At 37.5% G+C, this 25441-nt stretch overlaps 2 protein-coding genes and 1 non-coding gene across 5 annotated transcripts in view; 2 read left to right on the forward strand and 1 right to left on the reverse strand.

Annotated features, from left to right (window-relative positions):
- Positions 1–2792, forward strand: part of LOC133524719 (cytokine-like nuclear factor N-PAC) — a 122551-nt gene extending 119759 nt beyond the window's left edge. The window contains exon 12 of the mRNA XM_061860859.1: positions 133–2792. Coding sequence (XP_061716843.1) covers positions 133–332 — 200 coding nt within the window. The 3' untranslated portion in view covers positions 333–2792. The remainder of the gene's footprint in view (positions 1–132) is intronic.
- Positions 2793–9005: 6213 nt separating this feature from the next.
- LOC133525365 (U5 spliceosomal RNA) lies at positions 9006–9119 on the reverse strand. The gene has a single exon (XR_009800566.1). It is a non-coding gene; the product is annotated as a U5 spliceosomal RNA (small nuclear RNA).
- A 4315-nt stretch (positions 9120–13434) lies between these two features.
- On the forward strand, positions 13435–22643 carry LOC133524701 (uncharacterized). 3 transcript variants are annotated; one of them, XM_061860830.1, is made up of 6 exons: positions 13435–13625; positions 16009–16087; positions 16914–16986; positions 18729–18834; positions 19904–20110; positions 22395–22643. In XM_061860830.1, the coding sequence occupies exons 2-6, from the start codon at positions 16026–16028 to the stop codon at positions 22604–22606; spliced, it is 660 nt and encodes a 219-aa protein (XP_061716814.1). In that variant the 5' UTR covers positions 13435–13625; positions 16009–16025; the 3' UTR covers positions 22607–22643. The 3 variants fall into 3 exon arrangements, with proteins under 3 accessions (XP_061716814.1, XP_061716813.1, XP_061716812.1); XM_061860829.1 differs by having other exon boundaries at positions 13573–13625; positions 15960–16087; XM_061860828.1 differs by lacking the exon at positions 13435–13625 and having other exon boundaries at positions 15926–16087.
- The last annotated feature ends 2798 nt before the right edge of the window (positions 22644–25441 follow it).

Here is a 25441-nt window from a genome sequence, read left to right on the forward strand (position 1 = left end):
TCGAAAGTTCTAGAATAAAATTAGCTGTTTCGTTACAGGACGGATATTTCTTTTCTCGCTGTTTTAGGTAAGATTAGTATAGTAAAAGCTCGCGCATTGAAAATGTTGACAGAGGTAATGTCGTATTCGCAGCAATGATCGAGTCGTCGTACTCGACGCACCAGCCGCTGTCGCACATGCAGAAGGACCTGAAGCTGGCGCTGGCGCTGGGCGACGCGCTGGAGCAGTCGCTGCCGCTGTCCGCCACCACCAACGAGATCTTCAAGCACGCCAAGCGCCTCGGCTACGCCAACCACGACGTGGCCGCCGTCTACATCCGCGCGCGCTTCTAGCCCGCCCGGCCCTCCCCGTCCACGGCCTGAACGCGACTCTACACGTACGCTAAAGGAATATACCACAATCGTTTGACGCTAGATTGTCGCTCATCGACATTACGCTACACATTTATCACAGGGCACTGCCAGGAGCACTAGGTCGTCGTCTATTTTTAAAATTCTCGGAAATTCCCTCTCAAGTCCTAAGTCCCGCAGACGCGAATCGCAAAATACAAAATGTATGACAAGTCAAGAACTAGCCATGGCTGAACCTTCGAGGTGTTATTGCCGAAATTATCTTTGATTTCAATCTATTTTGTATTTTCAATCTAAAATAAAATATCCAGTATAGAAGATATTGGACCTAAATATGACCTAGATCGACCAAATAGAATATTCAACATAAAATCCCTAATAAATATACCTTGAATTGAACTAGATGGCGCAGCGTCGAACTTTTACGGTATTTAAATTGTTGAGCGTTAACTTAATAATCCAGTTGCAAAAATATCATGGGAAATAATTACAATGTATTGACCAACTAACTAAGTATCCCAAAGGGGCTATGTTAAGTGTCAAGTGTAAAAAATACCTGATCGAAATATACTGAACGCTCATTATAGATGAATATAACACGCGCCAACTAGATGGTGCTGTATGAAGTCATTCATTTTGCGATAACCTTCTTGAATGTAAATCTTTGACAGTTTAACAAATATTTCTTTAGTCAATGACTCGCTTTGTGAATTGTCGCAGTCAGCCTGTCGGTTAATCCGGCTTTGGACCAGAATGCCTTTATTCGTACTTGCCTTATTTGGTAAACAAACATACAGTCAATAAGCTGCCGAAAAGTTGTACGAATAATTCGTCAAAACACCTGCCTATAAATACAACAGTGTTTTGATTGTCAAGAAAGTCTTCAAAGACATATTCTACTAAAAACGAGGCTTAATGTCTCCTGTTTCTATGTAATAGATGTTTGTTTCTGTTTAGGCCATTGGTTTACTGGCAGCGAATGCCTTAGAGCATTAATTCCGCCATTTGAACTATCTTGTATTGTGCAATAAATATGAAATAAGTAAGGGTCTTAAACCCTTGGGAATGGAAACAAAATTCATATTTTTCGGTAGTCTAAGTCCAGAAGTTTGTTTACTGAATAAATCATTAAAGAATGAGCAGACATCAGTTGTTAAGTCCATGTTTCATATGAAACGTGGACTTGTATCTCGTAGGCTAATAGACTTCAGGGTGGGGATACGGGCAGTCGCCATGAATATTAAATATGTAGCATAATTGACAATTCTTGATCCTTTTTGCAACGAAATCAGATCTAACATGATCAATTAAGTATGATACTGTTAGCAAAGATTCATTGGATTTATTAGATGTGTAAGCCTGCCATCTTGTGGCCTGAATCGGAAACAAACGTGCACATTCACACTTAACGCCAGAGCAAGTGCTGCCATCTACCGTTCTCGTACGTTTTTGTGCATAGAAGGTTCTGCCATCTTGTGGGCTATATTGGGAGCAAAAATCTGACGACTTCTGTGCTGCCCCCTACAGTTTATTCACGGTCACTATAATTGGTTGTCAATAATTGACGTTAGAAATTTTAGTTACTATGAAACAGATGGCGCCGTATATCAAAATATTTTTAATTTGCAAACTAGGGGCAAAGATACATTGATTGAGTAACATGTGTAAAATCTAAGACGATTTCGTGCTTCGATTTGACAGGTAAACGAGATGGCGCTGTACAGCTCCATACATTTTGCGGTGACTCTGATTGTCAAAAGTTGACGTTTGACAATTCAGTGACCGCAAAATATATGGCGCAGTACAGCGCCATCTGGTTTTGATATCAAAATAAGGAGCACGTTTTTTTCTTAGATTTTTACCTCTCTATTACCATCTTTGCAAGGTGGCATGATTTTTAAGACTTACACATCTTATACAATAAAGCTTTGCTATAAGTATGTTGACTTGAGTGCGATATATAGGTGGCCAAAAAATGTGTGCATTCCCATTGCCAGGGCGGCTTTGGGATTATACTGAGCAACTTTTACTATGGGATCAACCACGAAATCGCGAAAAAAAAAATACCCTCCCGTAAAAAATGGACCAGCTTAAATGTATGAAACAGCCAGAATTTTTTTCGTGATTTCGGCGTTGGTCATATAGTAAAAGTTGCTCAGTATAAGCCCAAAACCTCCCTGGCAACGGGAATGCACATATTTTTTGGCCACCTTTTATATACATATACAATCATTGTAAATGTGTTGGCTAATGGCTATGTCTTAACTAATTAATAGAATCAGGCGTTACTTTGCGGAAATCCATGCTAATTAAAACAAGTAATATTACTTTGCTAATCCGCGAGAAAATAACGTGTTAGTCAATCAGTGCTAACCCGTTATACTTACTTGCGTATTTTTACATGCAATTAATGTTCCCACCCTCCCACCGCAAAAATAAATACGCAAATAAATATAACAACCCACCACCAAAAGTACAAAACTCCAGTTTCAGTCCTTTGAGTTTTGTACTTTTGGTGGTGGGTTGTTATATTTATTTGCGTATTTATTTTTGCGGTGGGAGGGTGGGAACATTAATTGCATGTAAAAATACGCAAGTAAGTATAACGGGTTAGCACTGATTGACTAACACGTTATTTTCTCGCGGATTAGCAAAGTAATATTACTTGTTTTAATGTCTTAACTAGTTGTATGCGTAAGGAAGTATCGTTTGAACTGCTCGTATCAAATAGGTCTTGCGTATGATACCTCTTGTAAATATGTAAAGGCCGAAAGTTTTAGGATCGAATATCAAATCAATTGCGTATTACGTTATTTTATTATATAGCTAATATCAGTTATATGAACTATAAATATTGTTAGTTCTACACATTAACTTCTATCATTAAATTCATGTGTTCCCACTGTTCAATAAGTTTTGGAATTAATTGGAAAGAATTTTCAAGCAGCGCGCGTATATTAGTATTTTTTCTAATAGCTATTGATTGTAGAAATGTAGGTATTGTAAGACAACGCGGCCAAATCCAGAAGCGAGAAATTCCGTAAATCAGCGCTTTTTTTTTCAAACAGTAGCACACGATTGTTAACTTCATCGACAAAGTTAATTTAAAATTTCTATATTATATTAGTAACTTATTTATATACTACAAAGTAGCGAATGCACGAGCTCTATTTGAGAGCGGTTGAAAAAAAACGCTCGTTTACGGAATTTCCCGCTGACGGATTCACAAAATCAATGAATCTTTGATATTTTTAAATTTATATATGATTATATATATTAACTAATTTGTCTAAAGTATTCAGAATGACTGCTCAAGAAGCCCTGACAATCCTTAAACGTGATGTACGGTCGAACAATCTTTGAAATTATGTTTCCAATGCGTGCATCCAGTTATTCATAAAATAATATAGGTTAGTCGAATGTCACATGTGTGGCCTTAGTGTACGGACGTGTGGGTAACGGGCATTTCTAAGTAATCCCCACCTTTGTAGAATTGGAAATTTTCATATTAATTCAACTCACAATCACTAGCTCTTTCCATATTTATTGAGAAAAAAATGCCCCATTTTTTTTGTCAATTTGGTTACGTTTTCAATACAGCCGTAACATTTTTTTTATGATAGAGGAGGCAAACTAGCAGACGGATCACCTGATGGTAAGCGATTGCTGCCGCCCATGGACACCTGCAACACCAGATGGGTTGTAAGTGCGTTGCCGGCCTAACAAAAAGTGTATGAAATTTTGGCGACACTTTCCTCGTATTAGGATCTAAACAGTTCGCGATTCTGACTGAGAATAATATAAAAATTACAAATTCTAAAATGCAAGTTGGGGGTACGACTTAAAATAGAAATGCCCTAACATCAATTCAAGTACATTGTATTCTCAACTTAGTTACTTCATTTAATAAGTTTTAAATCATTTGACTGTATGAATTGATAGGAGATTGCATTTAATATCGTAAATCCTTAATAAATTAACCTAAGGGTTGTGATTAAGCAAATTTGAATCATTCAAAAAAATATAGAAATCCTCTTATTTTTTAAATATAAAAACATTGACTTATATATTAGTTCGTAAAGACGGGCCTTACGGGCACTACGAAGTAGGCTAGTTCGTTGGTGCGCAAATTTCGTTTGTGCACGTGTTCGTTGGCACATTCAAGTGTAAAAATATGGGTGCACAGAAGTTGCTCAAACATATGACCCATAGCTCTTATGTCGGCGAAGTAAGAGCTAAGGGACATATTTTTGAGTTAGTTGTGTGGACCCATATTTTTACTTTTGGCTGTACACACATGTTCGCTCGGCATCATATGAACGGGCCTATCTTTACTTTTGAAATCTTTGTATAAAAAGCAAATTAAATTCACTACGATTTACGTTTTACATAATTGTTCAATATTTGTAAATTGTTGATTAGAAAAAATCTGTACTATATCTTTACTGTATCCATGTATATTAAATGTGGCGTTTTCCAAAAAAAGGTACACCACGTCGAAAGTTAATAAGGTCGACTTATAATGGAATATTTGACAATATAGCATCTTATTGACTACAGACTAGTCCCTTTTGCTTGAAAACGTCACCCTTTTCCATACGAAGTAATTAAGACATTATTTTAGTTCATAGCTTTTATGACAATGAATTGAATCACACTTGTGACGTCGTGTCTTGTACACTTATTTTTAATTTTGGTTAAGTTAAGCACTCGTTTTAATGTTAATAATTATATGTCCAAAGTAAACAATATATTTGTATTTTTATTGTTTTTTACTTCATTATCATTGTCCTAGCGTTCCTTGATAGCTGTAGCCAGTCAGGATCAATAGTTTGTATCTGAGAAAGTATCCAAATATATCAGATCATGTCTTTTCTAACCTAACGCCAAGAACACCTAAAGTCGTCGTCACTAGTCGTGCCCACCGCGCCAAGGACAACTATAGGTGTCATGGCGGACGCTGTCAGTCTTCACACTTTTGAGCAAGGTTTAGCTCGCTTACGCCCGGGACCTAGGCGTGTGAGTGACAGTTCTCGAAGTAAATGAGACGGATGTCGAAAAAATCATAAAAAACTTACGCAGCGATTGCGCCACTGGCTGGGACGGTATACCGGCAAAAGTCGTCAAAAACTCCCTCACCACGCTTATTCCTGTCATCACCCACGTCTGTAATGTGTCAATAAGAACCGGGACATTTCCCAGTGCATTCAAAAAGGCCATCGTGCATCCTATATATAAGAACGGAGACCGAGCTAACTATAATAACTACAGACCAATATCCGTACTGAGTACTCTGTCAAAGGTCTTGGAGAGTCATGAATTCCGCACTGGTAAAGTATATAGAGCGTTACAACCTTATTGCAAATAACCAGTACGGCTTTCGCCCCGGAAAGTCGACCGAAGACGCAGTCTCCGAGCTAACTGGATTTATAACCTGCCAACTAGATGATAAACGTAGATGCTTAGGTATATTTCTAGACCTCTCCAAGGCATTTGATACTGTGTCAATCCCAATATTATTGCATAAATTGGAATACTTGGGTGTTCGCGGAACAACGCTTAACTTGTTTAAAGACTACCTGTCCAAACGCTCCCAATCTGTAAAGATCAACAACTACGTCAGTAGAGAAGAAACCATAAGCTATGGAGTTCCACAGGGTAGCATCTTGGGCCCCACGCTGTTCCAAATTTACATAAACCAACTATGCCAAATGTCCCTCGATAACTGTAAAATTATAGCCTACGCCGATGACACTGCCTTACTCTTCCATGGCTCTGATTGGGCTGAGACGAAATTCCACGCAGAAAAAGGCCTACACTCCGTGATGCAATGGCTTAAGACCAATCAACTCACTCTGAATTTAGATAAAACAAAATGCATCCCTTTTGCAATTGCTAGCACGTCACTACCTGCACCTTCTTTTACCATAAAGAGCCATATCTGCCAGTCTCCCTCGCCTAACTGTCTTTGCGTCCCTCTCACCCAAGCCTCCACTATTAAATACTTAGGTGTAACAATTGACCAAAAATTAGACTGGCACACTCATATCGACTGTCTGACTTCCCGTGTTAGGAAACTTATGTTCGTTTTTAAGAAATTGCGTCACTCTGCTGACTTTAAAACTTTAATGATGGCATATTCGTCCCTTTGTCAATCACTCGTCACCTACTGTATTCCAGTGTGGGGGGCCGCTGGCAAAACAGCTATGCTTAAGTTAGAGCGCGCTCAGCGTGCCGTACTAAAGGTTGCTTCGTCAAAACCGTACAGATATCCGACAACACAACTGTACTATGAATGTAGTGTTCTGTCTGTTAGACAGCTGTACATCCATCGTACCATTTTACGTAGACACCGACATCTTCCATTTTCCGCGAAAGCAAGTAGCAAGCGAAATAAACAAACTGTCTGTCCTGTGCTACTCCAAAGGACGACTTTCGCCAGCCGTCAGTACGTAGCAATGAGTGCTCGTATTTACAATAAAATAAATAAACACCTAAACATCTATGCACTAAATAGCTATGACTGTAAGTCTAAATTACAAACATGGCTTAAATCACAGACCTATCAAGAAACGGAATCACTATTAAACACTATCAAATGAGTCAATTTACTAACCTTAGCCCTATATGTATAATTTTTTCCCTTTTTTAAAACATAGAACTGTACAGACACACACACACACACGCGCATACGCGCGCACACACACACACACACAGACACACACACACACACACACGTCAGCTGTTTTTCTTCTCTTTATATAATATTTAGATTTTTTACATTGTCATTTTCTATCTTAGTATTATTATTGTGTTTTCACTTCTTAAAGTACCTGTTCACTAAACAACCTGTACCAATTTCTCCGGAGGAATCGCTGAATCCTGAGTCACAGGCTTTGTCCTAGTTCAGGAAACAGAGGCTCAATCCAAATGGAACTGTTACAAACCTAAAATAAGTTTATTTTGTAATTTAATGTAAGCCTCACATTTTGTATTAGGTTTCAAGTAAATAAAGATTTTATTATTAAAAAAAAAAAAAAAAGTTTTGTTTATGACAAAGTGTTCAAAAGCTTACGATAGGGACTAGTTATGTGTTGTATTTGAAAAAAAAAAACTACGTTTACGCAGCAAAATGCATGGCGACGTGATCGGTCTTTTTTGTGACAATCTATTTGATACTGACTGTATACAGGGCGTTTATTTAGTCACCTGCAATAATTTACGGGCTAAATATATAGGTCATATTGAGCAACTTTTACTATTGGACCAATCCCGAAATCGTGAAAAAAATTACTCTTCCATAGAAAATGTCAAGGTCAGACAGCCAAGTATGAAACAGCCAAAATTTTGCTTTTTTCTAGTTTCAGTTTGAGTTTCGATTTCAGTGTGAGTTTTGTATGAATGACGCAACTGCAAATATAATATTATTCTAGATTATCTAGGGATGAAAAATAACACTTCTAGATGTACATTTACATAAAAAAAACCTGCAATAAAATGATGATTCTTAAATTCACTTGGAACGACCAACTACATATAACCGCCATCTTTCTCTGCAGAAAGTATCCTACAAAAGGTAGATGTAATAACGGCTTAACCAAATTTTTTCGGCCTTTTTCTACTGGCACTGACAATTCTTCCACGGAAGCTGATGCGGCATCAGCGGTCGATAATGACCTTCGGCAGATACGGTTTACGAGAAAGCGGCTAAAAATACGAGCGCTGTGATTTACTCGTGGCCGACACGCCAGCGTGTACGTTTGTGCGGCGGGGTCGGTAAATTACTACTTTTGAGGTTCAGTTTTATTTTTTGAACTAGGTACTTAGTTATAGTCTGTAATACAACTTCGTCAGTAGAAAAAGGTGCTAAAATCAAATTTTCTGTGATGTGACGATAACCCTTCGTGCCTACGTTTTTTTTAATTTGCTGCTTTTTTCTACAGACGGAAATGGCTTGACAGACTATGACTCGTTATAGGGAAGAGTTTATAATACCTAAAGAACGGGAGTTTCAGTATTAGCAGCCAAATTTATTAAGGATTTGTTGAATTTCTTAGAATACATTTAAATCAAATTCCTGCTTGAAAAGTACGACTAAAGATATTTTATTATTCAAGTGCATGCCAATGCGCTTATGAACGTCAAATAAAGCTACACTGGCTCTAACCCTACACCTCCGACCCGAGAAGATTTAAATCCCCCCTCAATTTTGAGGGTATCCCGACATGGACCGGCAAAAAACAGGGCGGGACACATCTTTTCAAAATATTACATCTTATAATTAACATGCATTAAATAAGAAAGAATACAATTTAGATTACTGTAGAAATCATGCAATTACATACAGTAGCTACTTTTCTTCATAGAAATTTGATTAAAAAATATGTCATATCAAATCATACAAATACTCTTTTAGAAAACATCGAATTCTTACAAAAGGAAAAGAATAAAGAAATGAGAATATACATTATATAAATCTGACTGATTGCTATACCTAAAACATAAACTATTTGACGTGCTTTCTTACCTGAGCTGTCACCATAACTCTACACATAATACTATACTACATGTAAACTCGACTAATCTTATTATAAGACATTCAGTGCGAACCCGCCTAGCTAGTCGCTAATAGTAATGGTGTCAATAAATTTATAAACCCCGCTTGCGCAGGGCGTCAAAAATTGAGTTCAGACTCATTTGAGTTCCCCTCCACGGAAATCTTTAGTAAAAGGCGAAAGATTTATACGTTTTGAAGGGAAACCAGAGTAACGATTCAATGCATGGTCGCGCGACCCCATGTTTCTGAGAAAAATCTTAACACCGCGATGTACAAATCTGTGGCCCTAGTGAAAAAGGGTACAAGTCTCTGGCAGTTTAGGTGTATAAGGGCATAAGTGTTACGTGGAACTTACACCCCTTTACACCTGCGCTGCCAGAGACTTGTACCCTTTTTCACTAGGGCCACAGAAATATCAACGGACGTTTCAGCGACATCTAGCGGGAAATGTAAATACTAATTTTGCTTTCGATGGGTGTTCTTATATGTAATTAGTATGTAATGATTATATTGCCTACGAAGCTGATGGTCCCGGGTTCAAATCCTGGTAAGGGCATTTGTTCGTGTGATGAGCATGGATATATTGGATATTTGTTCCTGAGTCATGGGTGTTTCCTATGTATTTAAGTATTTATTAATATTTTATATATTATATATATCATTGTCTAACTAGGTTAACATAAATATGTATCAGAGAAGCCAATTACAGGTTTCCACAGACAGGAATAATGCGATTTAATCTTCTTGGGCAGTGGTGGTTAGAGCCGGCGTAGCTTTATTTGACGTTTCATAAATGCATTATAATATGACTGACTCAATATAAAGCACGCGCCGACTCAGCCCACACTCTACGGAACCCTAATCAACTGCTCCCTGTAAAGCGTAGACTTGCAAGGTCCAATAAGGTGACCCTCCTGTTGTTCACAACAGGTTGCCGAAGACAGTCACCTCGTCACCGTCGCTGCAATGTTTTAAAGCTAGTCTGAAGGATTGGCTTCTCGAACACATATTCTACAGCTATGACGAATTTTTGAATGTTGAGCTTTAGTTAAATGAAAGTAGCCTTAATTTTTATTATTGTTATTGATTTTTTGTTTTATGAATGAATACTAATATATTATTACTTATATTACATATTATACAATGTACTAATTTAAAAATGACATGTAATATTATTAATATTGTGCATAAATAATATGAATATGAATATGCCTACTTGAAAAATAAAGTATCTTTATCTAGTATCTTTATACAAAAAGGTCCCGCTGAGCTGAGGAACGGCTGCGGTCGGTTTGTCAGGCGCGCGGCCGCGATATAAAAATGGTACGTCACGGGACGAGAGGTCGCTGAAAAGAGTTGGAGGCGTCGACAACCTTCGGCTGGCATTCATTTTTAATAATTAATCACGATCCCTTTCGTTACATTGTAAATGTAAAGGTATAATTTAATGTGTAATTTACTTATGCAAAGTTGTCACATGTCTCTTAAGAGGGAAGAATAGCTTTGCGATACTAACGAAATAACTGCACTTTTTCTATGAAATTCCATTTCGCGAGAAAACGATTTCCACTAACTAAATCTTAACAAATCACTCTGATTTTGATGGCGATCGCTTAAGCATAATATATATTAGGTTTATAGGTGTCGCTTTTTTTAATTGTTATTAAATTTTTGAAAAAAAAAGGAAAACCTTTAAAGCTAATTTTTCATTCTGTCAATAACATACTAAAAAAATCATGGAGAATGGAAAATATTTAGAAGTGAAAATGTTTTCACTTTTTGTATGGACGAGTTCGTGGTATACTTTCCCTCTTAATAGAGCACGATGATTTGTGGGCCAAGATAACCACGGATAGGGTGCTGTCGTGGGGCATTCCGCATGCGGCAGACATGCCCTGTCCAGTCCCACTTTAACCTGGCCGCTTTTCGAGCTACATCTATAATCTGAGTTTTAGAGCGCACCGTGGTGTTCCGGATGCGATCCCTTAGTTTAACACCTATATATGCTGCACTCTATAGCTCTCTGGCAAACCCCGAGTTTGGACTTCTGAGCTTCTGTCAAAGACCAAGTCTGAGCACCGTAAGTGAGGACTGGAAGTATGCACATGTCCATGAGCCTACGTTTGAATGACAGAGGTAGGTCTCCCTTCATGAGGTGTTTCATGGTAAAAGGTGGGGAAATAAAATCCCAGTAGTTACCACTGGTAACAACTTGGGGGTAACTAGTGGGAATAACCCGTAGATTTGTGTAAGATTGTTCCATTATATTCATTATTTATTTATTTAAAATTTATTGCACAAAATATATACAACAATGTACAAATGTCGGACTTAATGCCAAATGGCATTATCTACCAGTCAACCATAGGGCCAGAGACAGAGAGAGAAAATAACCGGACAAGTGCGAGTGGGACTCGCCCACCGAGGGTTCCGTACTTTTTAGTATTTATTGTTATAGCTGCAACAGAAATACATCATCTGTGAAGATTTCAATTTTCTAGCTATCACGGTTCTTGAGATACAGCCTGGTGACAGACGGACAGACGGACGGACAGCGGTGTCTTAGTAATAGGGTCCCGTTTTACCCTTTGGGTACGAAACCCTAAAAAAACAATGATTTAAAAAGAAAAGAACTAATGAATACCGCGTGGAACAGAATGAAGAACTTTTACAAAAACGGGGTATGGTTCACCCTAAGAGCTTTATTTTTTACCAATAAACTATGTTAATATTCTTTACCGTTTACGAGATAAATCTTATTAAACTTTAGTGCAAAAATCCGCCTGTTTCAACCCTAGCAAGTTGAGCGGGCAATGACCTCTTGAAAATAAGTTCAATGACCTTTAGTATCAAAAAAAAAAATGACAATTACATGTCACTGCATAATAAATGACATATTGCCTATACATGTGTAGGAATTGACAGGACGAGATTGCCGATTATGAATAATAAACAAAAAGGTTAAACCAACCAAATTTTGCAATTATAGTTTGGCAAGGAAGTAACTCATTTCAACTAAAGACAAACAAAATCATACTGTCTCTTTATTTTCTAGTACCATCATTCTAAAAAAAGATATGTTGTTTAGAATGATGGTATTTTTTACGTTCTTATTAATTACTGACATTTGGTTTGCCGGACTACACTTAAACTTGCTACTTAATTTTTGTTACAATTTTATAATTTATTGACAAGTTAATCTAATGTTTAAATTGTAAAATATCTTCGTCAAGAATATTTAAAAGAGTAACAAAGCTATCATGTAGCGACGAACCTTTTTAAGACTTAATAATACTGGCCAGTTTTTTGCTTGACGATTGATTGAATACAGTTGACGTTGTCATTGGCAAAATATCTGATATGGTATTAAAATTATCTCAAAATGCCTCAATTGAATGCTAGAGGTTATTTAAACTTGCTTTTTTTTGTACGCGGAGTGCAATTACAATGCCGCCGAAGCCTTACGCCAGTACCGAAACAGGTACCCACCACCCCATCCAACGGGGCATATGACAATTTTGCGTACTATTGATCGTGTTACCAACAATAGGAACATCGTACCACGAACAGGGCAGGACGACCAACGCGGTGGACGCGTTGTGCAGCATGCTGTGCGATTTGAAGAGAGGGTACTTCGATCAAAATCCAAGAGCAAGCTCGATACAGGTGGGCCGACATTTTGAAACGAATGATACAAAAATACTACGAATATTAAAACGTGCCGGCCGTCACCCGTACAAAATTCCAAAGGTTCAGGCTTTGCTTCCTAGAGACTGTCCTGTCCGGGAAGCATATTGTCGGTGGCTTTTGGAAAGGTTGGCGGACGATGGAGAGTTTCTCAAACGCGTAATTTGGACCGACGAAAGTTTGTTCACACGAAACGGAATGTGGAATCGGCGTAACGAGCATGTCTATGCTGAAGAAAACCTGTTCGAATATCGTCATACAGGACACCAATATCGTTGGTCAGTGAACGTTTGGGCGGCAATTCACGGAAACACCATTATAGGGCCTGTGTTTTTACCACCAACTCTCAATAGAGTGGGATACATGAACCTCTTAGATACGGAGCTCTATGATTATCTCGAAGATTTGCCATTGGCCGAAAGACAACTTATCTAGTACCAACAAGATGGAGCACCAGCTCATTCCACGATGGAGTGCGACGTAAACTAACTGAACTTTTCGGGCGTCAGTGGATTGGTCCACGCCGTTGGCCACCTCCCAAGTAGCACAAAACTTTAAGACATGGCGGTACTTTTGAACATCGCATGTAAATTGTGTAAAATTGTTTTAGGTATGTGAAGTGATTGACATGTGTCGTGTGCAAATATAAATAGTAACTTTATAGCGGCAGGGTTGTCACCTATAATAAAACGTTTAATTGTTAATGTCTTTTTGTTTTACTTAACCTAGCTTTAAAATGATAATAATTTGATTCAAAATTAATTAGATAACACTATACTTTCAGCAAATACCATAGTTAAGTGCCACCCTGTATACTTATACTAATAATATAAATTTGATGACAGATTATTAAAAAAATAAAATGTTGAGCACGCCTGTGATATAATCGTGCAACATGCAAAACCACGATAACGCCGCTTATTACGAAGGTAAAGTTCAAGAAAAAGTCGTGCCATTACTGTCGTAGGCCGCCGCGCGACTAACCGCATCCGAATTGCGAAATTGCTATCAGTTGAATTGCATCGTAAATCGTAAGAATATGCTAAAGAATATGTATTTCTGTTTTGCCGGTAGAGAATGCTTTAAGGTAATTACTACTTCTTAAGGGGTACATTCAATTAACAATTTAGGTTAAAGTATCGTTATTTATGGAATAGTGAGTTTAATGTCAGAACGGAAACTGTCCAAAAATCCATTTGAAAGCAAATTTTTATTGCTTGTCGAAGAAAACACCGGACAAGTGCAATTCGGATTCGTCCACCGAGGGTTCAGTACTTTTTAGTATTTGTTGTTATAGCGGCAACAGAAATACATCATCTGTGAAAATTTCTGCAATTACGGTTCATGAGATAGCCTGGTGATAGACGGACAGACGGACGGACAGCGGAGTCTTAGCAATAGGGTCCTGTTTTACCCTTTAGGAACGGAACCCTAAAAGTATTTGTAATGTGAAATCCTCTAGTGCAGAAACGTATCACTTTCTGCACACCTGCAACAATGACCCGCTTTCAGATAATGAGAAATGAAAATAAATAAATATGCAGGTTTAGTGTTTAGACCTAGGTTTCCGGTAGACGCCATATGGAATCTACAGCGCAGCGAGAATTGGGAACTGGAAAGCCAACAATATATCTGTAGAAGGCAGTAGAAGGGGGTCTCCAAACTTTTTGCCTCGAGGGTCGCAGCCTCGCAGCCTCGCAGCCAATCCTTTGCTTTCTTTTCGCGGGCCTGATTGTAAGGAATTTTGCCCTTTTGTGGGTCAATTTCACATAAGTTCTCCTTAAGGGTATCCGATCTGTCCAATTTCTTGGTCCAATGTGTATTTGCGTCTCACATTTTTCTTAATGAGAGAGTATAAGAAAGTTTCTTATATAGGTACCTATAGGTTCTTGCAGTTTTTGTAATCAAGGGTGTAGCCAACCAGTGAAGTAGCTGCCTGGCCTCCTGCCTGTACCTGCCTACGCCCATGCTTGTAACTGTAATAAATAAATAAATAAATATTATAGGACATTATTACACAAATTGACTATACTCTGTATCTTTAGGTATTTAAATAAAAGTAAACAAACATTCTGTGCATTTTCGGGTAGTTATAACATTTATTAGTTAACCAACCAAATAAAAAAACCGCCTGGATCTGTCACCTTACATTAACCTACATTATTTGATCATGTAATATTTTCATCTACCCTCAACTGGCTTAATGAGCAATTTGAGGGTTGATTTTGTTTACTTTTATTTAAATACTTAAAGATACAGGGTATAAGTCCCACAGTAAGCTCAATAAGGCTGTGTTGAGGGTACTTAGACAACGTTATATATAATATATAAATATTTATAAATACTTAAATACATAGAAAACACCCCTGACTCAGGAACAAATATCCATGCTCATCACACAAATACATGCCCTTACCAGGATTTGAACCCGGGACCATCAGCTTCGTAGGCAGTGTCACTACCCACTAGGCCAAACCGGTCGTCAAAAAAAAAGGAATAACTTCACTTAACTTGTAACAGCTACCTTACCTACTGAAAACGTGTGCGTTAGGTCATTTTTACACATTGTTTAGTGTTAAGTGCGAGTTGTTTAGTAGCATTTAACACTTTGGAGGATTTAACAACTGGAGTTGCCTTTAAGAGTTTACATCTGTCGAAAACCTCGGCCAATGGTCATATGTATGGAAGATGTAGATAAGGAATACAATCACCGTAGGCAGAACTATGGAAGGTAAGGAATGAAATCTCCATATACCAAAAAGTGTCATCAAAAAACCTTAAATAGGTGACGCTACAATACCTAGAGTACTTGAACAAAAAAATCTAATCATAGACAGCGCACTTCACCCCGTCAATAACGCCTAGGTTCTTAGCTCTAAATCTCTCCAGAGTAGCGCTAGAGTCGTTAAAAACCTAAGCGTTATTGTTGTAGTCAAGTGCGCTGTCTATGATTAGTTTTTTTCCAAATATTCTAGGTATTGTAGCGCCACCTATTTAAGGTTTTTTGACAGGCAGTTTTTGGTATATGGAGATTGTATTCCTTACCTCTACCTTTCATAGTCATATGTTTTGTCTACCTTCCATAGTCATATGTTTTGTATGGACTTTGTATGGACTGACGATAATCTGACATGGCTATTTACGTTAAGTACATAAGTACATAAGACACACATAAGTACATAAATAGTATAAATAGTACATAAATATTATAGTAGTAAGCCATACATTTGAAAAAAATACAGACAAGGCGTCTCCAGTTGTTAAATCCTCCAAGCTTAACATTAATTAATGTAAAAACAGGCCTATATGATACTCGGCCTCTTTTGCAATTCGAATGACATAATTATGACTTCGAACGTCAATAGGTTTACGGTTAATTAGGCAATAATTTAACTAGTGTATTTTATTTATAAGTCAAATTGTGAGTGAAAATGTCATTCCTAACGGAATATTTCGACGAGTACCGCGCAAAACCTATCAGAAAGACTAAAATGTAAGTACACCATATATTCTCAACCTAAAGCACTAAAAAAAATAGCCCATAAACTTACCTTTTTTTTTTAAATATCACGTCGGTGGCAAACTAGCATACGGCCCGCCTGATGGTAAGCAGTCACCGTAGCCTCTGGACGCCTGCAACTACAGGGCTGTTACATGCCCGTTGCCGACCCTTTAAGAGGAAAGGGGTCGGCCGCTTCTCCATACAAACGTAGTCCCCATTTTCCTCTCTGGATATTGACATTGTGGAATAATTTGATGCATATTAACCATTGCTAGGCCCTACGTTTGACTTTTTTTCGATTTTTTGATTAAATTAAATGCGATAAAACAGATTTCATTCAATTTTGGAATTCTCTTAACTCATAATAATTATAAATTCGAAAAAAAAGCAAACTCAGGGGCATAGCTGTGGTTGATGTACAGTCAGCATCAAAAGTAGCGGATCAAATAACGCTTCATAAGTATCTACCATTCTGTAACAGCTTAACAAAAATTGATGTATTTAATATAGAACAACTGGGACTATAAAAGATATTCTTTTGAAAGTGAATTTTAGAGATTTATCTACATTTGGACAAGTTATCTGGGATGTCAGATACTTTTGGCGCGTTGTGTCATACGCTGCTATTGATGCTGACCCTACTACAAATTGTGTCAAAATATTTTCAATAATTTTAATATCCACAGAGGAAAATGAGGACTACGTTTGTATGAAAAGGCCATTTCGCGCGAGTTCTTCACTTGCGTCTTATAAACCTGTATACTCCTTTTTTGAAGAACTTCATACCTACATCCTTATTTATTCAAACTGTTTACAGGTGTCGTCCAGAACTGCGATGGGCGAAGCTCGAAGGAAAATGGTTGGATCCCAAAAAAGGCGGAGCTGAGGAGGTGAGCACGGGACAAAATTACTTAAAAACTTAAGTCATATGGAAATAACCTAAGAGAGTTGCAAGTTGCAAGGCGTGCTAAATGTAGTAGTTAGGCGTAGGCACTGAGCCTGGTTATTTGCCGAAGATTTAGTGAATCATTGAAGTTAGATGATAAGGCTTACTTCTAAAAAGTAAAAATTCTAGAAGTAACAACAGAAGTCGTTCTCGTAAAATGTGTCCCTAGAATACTGAGAATTGGAGACACGCTTGTGGCCTCTATTATAAAGAAGAATAAGGGTGCCCAACAAACATTATACCGTCAGTTACAGGCTTCTTTAAAACTTTAATCTTTTGAACGGCGTTATAATAATCTCAGTTATAGCTTGGAACGTTATAGAGGAGTTAAGAAATAAATTCCACTCCAACAGTGGTTCTAGAGCTACAATGGATGATGTTATGCAGAATTGAGAGTAATAATAGTGTTAATTACAGCTACTGGAGTCAAGCTTTATAGCTTTAACCTGTTTGTAACACTTAAATCTTTACAACAGCGCCCGCTGACACTTACTGATGTTTATTGTTACTTAATGGTTACTGTGAAGTATCTTATATATCTATAGGTGTTGTGATAACTTTAAGCTGCAGGCATGGGTTGCATAAAAGAGTTAGTCAAGTGTGTCGTAACACCAGATACTAAAAGCGTTGCATAACTCTCTTATGAAGTTTCAAGCTTTAACGTAGCTCTTATGTATACTAAAGACTGCACAATACTCTCGACTAAAGATGCTGTATCTCAAAAAGTGTAAATGATGCGTTAAGGGAGAGCTAAAGCTGTAATAGCAAGTTCGCCATTGTTTTAGTAAAGTAACCTAAAAATGTACTTGTTTGTTCAATATTTATGTACAAAATACTCCATTAATAATTTTTATTTTATCATTCTATCGAAGCCACGTAACTTTACTTGCCAATGGCCGACAAAAAGAACAAGTTGCTGATAAAACTTTAAGGCGTCTATTTTATTAAGCATAAGTTTTAGTTTAAATCTTTAATTAATCCGGAGCGCGTTAAAATTAAGATGGAAAACATGGTATACACTTACCGTAAAATCGCAGGCGCAGCACTTTTTCACTTTTCACACGATAAAACTTCTTCTTCCTAATAAAAACTTGCGAGCAGATCGCCATTAAATGTTGCTGTGATAAGTTTTATTTTCTTTGTGTCATTTATTTTATAAGTTTGATCGTTTTGGATTTCTTTGAAGCTAATACATAAAAACAGTACAAAAAGAGTTCTCAAAAAGCGGTCACATATTTAATTGAGAATGTTTTAGATATCTAGTACGCGTTAAATCGTTAACCCACTCTCTCTTATAGGTTTAACAAGTTTAAAATTCTTAACTGAGGGTTGTCTCACACCTATTGTGTTAGCTAATGATTCTATGAGAACGTAGAACCGGCTAAAGTAATAGCTGAGGGTGAATTAACTCCCTTCTAAGTACTTCTAACCCTTAAGTAACACTGTTGTATAGGCTTCCTGACACCTTTACCTGTAAAAAGTGGGGCCTGATTCGTGGTTATAAGGGTGGTATAGAGTCCTCTACCAACCTACTACAGGTATTCTTAACACTCTTAATTCTCAAATGAGAGCATTATAACAGTGATATGTAGGCTATTTTGACGCTGTCATGTTAGTTGGGTGGGTCTTCTATTATTATAGGGGTTAGAATTAAGTTAAGTGTTAATTTGTATCTTATGATTCCAGAGAGTATGGAGCGATGAAGAAATCGAGGCTTTCATTAAGAAGACAATGAAGAGTCTTCGAGGACGTTCTACCTACTTCAACGACTACTGCGGGCATCTCGATCAGGGTAAGGCAGAAAACCAAACGTTGAAAAAAAAAAGTTGCTGTATAGTAAAACACAGCTTTTTAGAAATAAAAAACTTAGATTTCGTTTCAGTTAAAATATTACATGATCATTTTCATCATTGTTATGGAAAAGACAGATGTTTTTAGTGTTGTCACATTAAAGCTAAACACGGATATTTGTTTCTGAGTCATGGGTGTTTATATGTATTTAAGTATTTATAATATATTATATATATCGTTGTCTAGGTACCTACAACACAAGCCTTATTGAGCTTACTGTGGGGCTTAGTCAATTTGTGTAATAATGTCCTATAATATTTAATATAATATTTTAGACATCTCTCCTATCATAGGCGTCAAGACGACGATAGCTCGATTAGTTTTCCGCACTAAGAATCCTACGTGTAGATAAAAGATGTACATATGTAGACTTCGTGTGATTAAAAGTAATTCATATAAGAAGTAATAGCCGTGTACAGTGTACACTATCTTTACAACAACAACAACAAACAACAAATTCTTTTATTTATTTATTTTTTCTTTACGGCAGTCTTTCTAAAAGTTTAGCTCATCAAGAGAACATTGGCTCATCGTTGCCATTCGCTAGCTTATTGTCGACGGCCCTCCGCTGCCGGCGCAGCTGCCATATGCTCTGAAAGTTCTTTTTGTGTTCTTTTGTCCGCGCACAGACGTTCCATAATATTTTGAACATTTTTGTCAGAAATGGTTTTGATTGGTGGCCGGAAATAAAAAGGGTTTTAACAATACCTGATGTCATTGATATAAAATTACTTAGAGTTTTCCTTGTTGAGCGGGCTCGCTATATCTTTTATCTCACTAATCAATGTCAGTCAGTTTCCATTCACAACAAAATAAAATGCGTGAGGCCGGAAGTCGGAAGGGATTGAAATTTTAACTTTAAAATAAAATTAAATGCAGGCACGTTGTATCGGCCATGATTGGTTCTTGTCATTCCATAATATTTTGAACATTTTTGTCAGAAATGGTTTTAATTTGTGGGCGGTACCCCATTTGAATTGAATATAATACAGGTCATTAAATCCTTCCAGATATCGCCACGCGTCCTTTCATCCCGCGCGTAAAGAAACTTCCCCTCTGCAGCGAGCTAGAAAAGGGGAAAGTGGAGGAAGCAGCACCCCCGCCGCCGGCCGCCAAGCTCGCCCTCAAAGACACGGAGGTCATGAAAATGGCCAAGGAGTTGTATGAACAGGATATGGACAAACCCACGCTGGAGCCGCTTCAGACGCATTTGAGAAGTACTGTGGATCTTGCTCTTTAAACTTCCACTTTACTTAACATGTTAACCGCCAAAACACGCGCAGCTACAGCGCAATATCAACCTTCGTTCATATGTCAAGGTTCACGGTGACGCACCGCACACGATATAGGAGTGGCGTTCAAAGGGTTAAGCTTCTACTACTACTACTACTTAGCAGCAACCCAAAATGAGTCTGGGCCTCCGACACGAGTACACGCCAGTTGTCTCGATCTTGTGCAATCTCCCATCAGTTATCGGCTTGGAGATCGTGCAAGTCCGCTTCAACAGCATCGCCCCAGCGATATTTGGGAAGTCCGATAGGCCTCCGCCCTACCGGGCGTCCCAGGTATGCCCTTTTAGCGCCGCGATCCTCCTCCATTCTCAAAACGTGGTCAAGCCAGCGGAGACGGTAAGCTTTTGTTTCGCCGAAAATATTGCTACCCACAAAATCTTCAATCTCGACGTTTTTGCGGAGTCTAAAACTGCCATCCACTTTTTTCAAAGCTAAGACTTACTTTAAGCTTCTACTTCACTAAATTTTCCGGCGAAAGCTATGTGTCCGCGGCTCCACTCGCGTGAGATTCGGTGTTATTATCAATCTCCTTTCCCCCCCCTAGAGAGTAGATTCCAAAAATAAAGTAGATACCTTTAGCTTTGCCCAACCCCAGGGCTAAGTTTTCTTCAAATTGATTTATTGAATGTAACAAAAATGCATGCGCGTTGCCGACCCTTTAAAAACATGTACACTCCTTTTTTGAAGAACCTCATACTGTAGACCCTCGGCAAAACCTCGGCAGGTCGCATTTATTACGTTATGGATTGTAGTATTCTAAGTTAGTTAACATTTCTAAGCAAGTAAAGTTTACAACGATGCATAGATAGGAGTAGAATTTAACTAGGTACGGTTTGGAATTAGAATAGAACTGCAAATTCAAATGAGTCTTGGGTTATATTTGAAACTTTCTTTGCACCACACTAACTTATGTAAATACATTTTCCCATAAATAATGATAAGCTTTGAAAACCTTATTTAGTGTTATCCAAATTAATTGATTCCTTGGAAATTGTCATGAAAAGCTCAACGCATTCGTTATTAAGATAAGTTTATTTGAAATGGTGTCAACGATTTAAATGATGTATTAAATTTGTTATGCTGCCCGATGGGATGAGGTGAGTGATGAACAATCATCATTTTCATTTGATTGTAAAATCAAATGAAAATAAACAAGCGGCCGTTTCCTTAACGTAAATCAACGTGTGATCTCAATTTTATGAGCGTAATGTAAATTATCCGCGATATTGACGCGATTATATCGATAAAGAAAACAAAGGCGTGTAAACATTCGTATTATTACTCTTTTATCGCTTCGTTTTACTGTACGAGTATGTAACGTTGGATATGCAAAACAAAATGAAAAGTGGATTATGGTTGTAATTGAGTGAATCAAATCATCTTGTTTATGTACTTCATTGCCATGGTTACGTTCTTGTGTGTCACTCTAACCTTACCTATAGCATTTCGAATTAAACAAAACTGCATTTTAGTAGTTATAATAGCTTTAAATAATGGGTCCTCTAGCTACTGAGCGAGTTAGCGGAGAAACTAACTCTGCTACTCTCGTCTCCTTGCTAACAGGACAGAATACCAATAAATAATAGTTGATTCACACAATTGCATTATAATTAACTTCACGTAAATACCTCATGGATATCTAAGCATTTAAAAAAAATGCAATTTTCATAAATTTTGTATTTTTTCATAAGTTTCGCGTTTTTTCTACTCATAATCACGAGTTCCTACGATCCTAATGTTTTTTCCTATTGTATTACCATTTCCATATGTTTAGTACGGCGGTAACATAAATTATATTTTAAAAAACGTATGGAAATTAAAAAAAAAAAGAATGATAAGGGCTAGCGATTCTAACTAGAAATATCATAAAAGGTCACATAAAAAAATGGCAAAAAAAAGAAACACTTATCTAGTCTATTTCTCACGTCACGGTATCAAAAGTAGGTAATTATTCAAAACAAACACGAAGTAACAGCTGACAAAAACTTCCAAGAGTTTTGCACGAAGTTTTGTACTTTAAATCAGGACGTTCGTAGAATTCAATTCTTATTTAGCAATTTTAATGCATGCATGTTAAACAAATGCAAACGTATTGGAGTGGCCTTAGTGCACACTGCTCACATCACTTGTGAGCCCGACGCCATGCTCCACGCCCCGCCGAGCGAGCGTCCACTCAGGCATTACACTAACATTCCTTTTCAACTTCCAGTATACGGTTACGTCCGCCCCTGCCTCTGGAAGACTGGCATCAGCGACTACCAGAATGGTGTTGCCCGACTAGCGTATGAGATGGTCCGCGACAGCCGCCTGCCTCGCTACCACGCGCACAACGGTTGCCGGCCGCGGTGGGGGCTACCGCCGGAGGGTGTGCGGCAACCGGAGCTTGATGGAGCGCCTTTTGATGGGGAACGATTGTATTAAGAACGCAACTAAGAATAAAACGTTTGAAAAACTATAACCTGCCTTATAAAACTTTATCCTTTTTGGTAGTCAGTAAAAAAAAACAAAACATCACCCATGAATCTGGAAAATAGGCATCAGCAACTAAGCTATAGTTTCTATTTTCCTCAGTGAGCTTCTACGGATTATCGTCTTATCTATTGTTTAAAAACCGCAAAGGCGCGTGCCACTATGAAAAAATGGTCAAGCTGCATAGGTAGCGTTTATTGAATTACTACTCTATTGAGCACGGAATAAGATTCATTATGAACTAATACAGAATTCTAACAGAATAGCTGTCTGATCTCTATTGGTGCGTCTAAGGTAGGCGACTAAACGCTCTCAAACCAGCTTAACTTGTGACACTGCGATCCGAAACAAAGATACGTATTCGAAGACCTCGCTTGCACTGGTAATGCGAGCGCACGGCTAGCTAGCGCCAAGGAAGCAATGTTATGTTTCTCGAGGAGCAGGTAAAAAACAGGGCCGGATTTTCACACAAATATATTTGGGTGGTTTTACGAAATAACGCTAACTCTTCAGACTTCTAACAAACTGACACTGTTTGTATGGTTTGCTTGAAAGAGTTAGCGTGATTTGACTCTAAACGATATGCATATTTTGTTTTATATTTATTTATTTTATGCATACACTATTATGTATATGTTACTTATTTTTTTGTTGACTCATAATATAAATTTTTATAAATGTTTTACTAAATGTGTACTCTATTGTAAATAATATCTTTATTTTAGTGTACATAATTATAACATATAGGTCTATTTTAACATTAGTAGTACGGGATTGTTAAATGGATTACATATTTATTACTATTTTACCATTGTTTTATTGTTTATTTAAAATAAGCCTGTTTAAAGTTTAAAATTAGCAAACAACTGTTTAAACACTTGATTATAAAAATGAGTATATCTCGTTATTATTGTAATTACACAAACCCATTCTGTTAGATGTGTACCTACTATTTAAATAGTGTTATGTTTTATCTCTTTAAATTAAACAACGTAAAACCACCCAAATATATTTGTGTGAAAATCCGGCCCTGTTTTTTACCTGCTCCTCGAGAAACATAACATTGCTTCCTTGGCGCTAGCTAGCCGTGCGCTCGCATTACCAGTGCAAGCGAGGTCTTCGAATACGTATCTTTGTTTCGGATCGCAGTGTCACAAGTTAAGCTGGTTTGAGAGCGTTTAGTCGCCTACCTTAGACGCACCAATAGAGATCAGACAGCTATTCTGTTAGAATTCTGTATTAGTTCATAATGAATCTTATTCCGTGCTCAATAGAGTAGTAATTCAATAAACGCTACCTATGTGGCTTGACCATTTTTTCATAGTGGCACGCGCCTTTGCGGTTTTTAAACAATAGATAAGACGATAATCCGTAGAAGCTCACGGAGGAAAATAGAAACTATACGAGTATGTCTATATAGGCCAGATTCTAAAATTACAGTTGTTTTTCAGATTTACTATCCAGTCATCCAGTTTTTGTACAAATTTACTTAATGAAAGGCCCCTCGGGCCCGAGCAGTTTTGAAACGACAATAGCTGAGGGGATATAAAATCAGATCAGTTGGAAAATTTTGGCAAACGAACTATGATTTTAATACCTTGGAAATAAAATATACGGTGGCAAGGCGGCGTAGCGTGACTAGCGTACGAAACCGCCTGCCTCGCCATTCTCACCACGCACACAATGGTTGCCGGCCGCGGTGGGGGCGAAAGCGGAGGGTGTGGTTTATTTGAGGTAGAATGCATTATACCTCAAGAATAACATACAAATAAATTAGCAATAAGGTGAAAAAAAAAATCATATTTATGACTCGGCGTACGGTATTTTATCTTCTAGAATTTTATGCTGTCGGCTTCATCATGTGCTGCTGAGCATAATTCGCCTAATTCTGATTTAATCTTACCCAGAAGTGTCTTTGAATGTTACAAACTCCTTGTACTTGGCTTCTTTTACCTGCAACCAATTCGTTACAATTTGGGTTGGTTGCCTGATCTATCCACAGTAGCATATCTAACCAAACACCATTTAAGCTAAGTAATGAGTACCTAGGTTACGAATTATTAAAATACTTCCCTCTAGATTTATATCGAACGGGGAACCGTGATTATCTTTTGTATTGTTTTATAGCTTCAGATATTTCGACGCAGTTATACATGCATCTTGTTCACGGGCACCGGTCAATATCAGTCCAGTGAAGTGAAACTAACCGTGATTCATTCAAATCTGATACTTCCCTCTATAGTAAGCACATTGGAGCATCAGCGTGAAAAAGACATGCATATAAAAATGGTAAATAAAATGTTTTGTTTATCCGAGTTTGACCTACATGGTGTAATTTATGTTGTGCATACGTTCAAATGTGTATGATGTAATAAAACTAATAAATAACGTTTATTTTACTTGTGATTTTTATTATACATATTTAACGTGTTCCGTTTTTACTAACAAACAGAATGAACTGAAAACGGGTATCTATTTTAGTCCCGTCTAGGTCTAGGCTAGACTTGTAAACGTAAACTATTTGCATAAAGGCGAGGTGCATATGCGAAGTGATGAAGTAAAGGAATTTATTTGTGGTTTCTATACTTTCTATAATCATTTATACATATTGTTAAAACCGAGAATATTTAGATCTGTTATGTAGATTAGGTAGGTAAATTTAAATCTTAAAATATTACTTATTACTTTATATCTACTTAATTATCTTTGGTATAATACAACATACAATGGAATACCAAGTTTAGTTCTTCAAATCCCCGCTAGATGTCGCTGTAACGTCCGTTGATA

The sequence above is a fragment of the Cydia pomonella genome, chromosome 14 (assembly GCF_033807575.1).
Source record: "Cydia pomonella isolate Wapato2018A chromosome 14, ilCydPomo1, whole genome shotgun sequence".
Taxonomy (NCBI): Eukaryota; Metazoa; Arthropoda; class Insecta; order Lepidoptera; family Tortricidae; genus Cydia; species Cydia pomonella.

What these genes read in the sequence shown, in the direction of transcription:
- LOC133524701 (XM_061860830.1), top strand. Translation starts at nt 16,026, where the DNA reads ATGTCATTCCTAACGGAATATTTCGACGAGTACCGCGCAAAACCTATC. An exon ending in CTGCGGGCATCTCGATCAGG is followed by an intron (nt 18,835 to 19,903) that starts GTAAGGCAGAAA and finishes AAATCCTTCCAG; the next exon opens with ATATCGCCACGCGTCCTTTC. An exon ending in GCTTCAGACGCATTTGAGAA is followed by an intron (nt 20,111 to 22,394) that starts GTACTGTGGATC and finishes TTCAACTTCCAG; the next exon opens with TATACGGTTACGTCCGCCCC.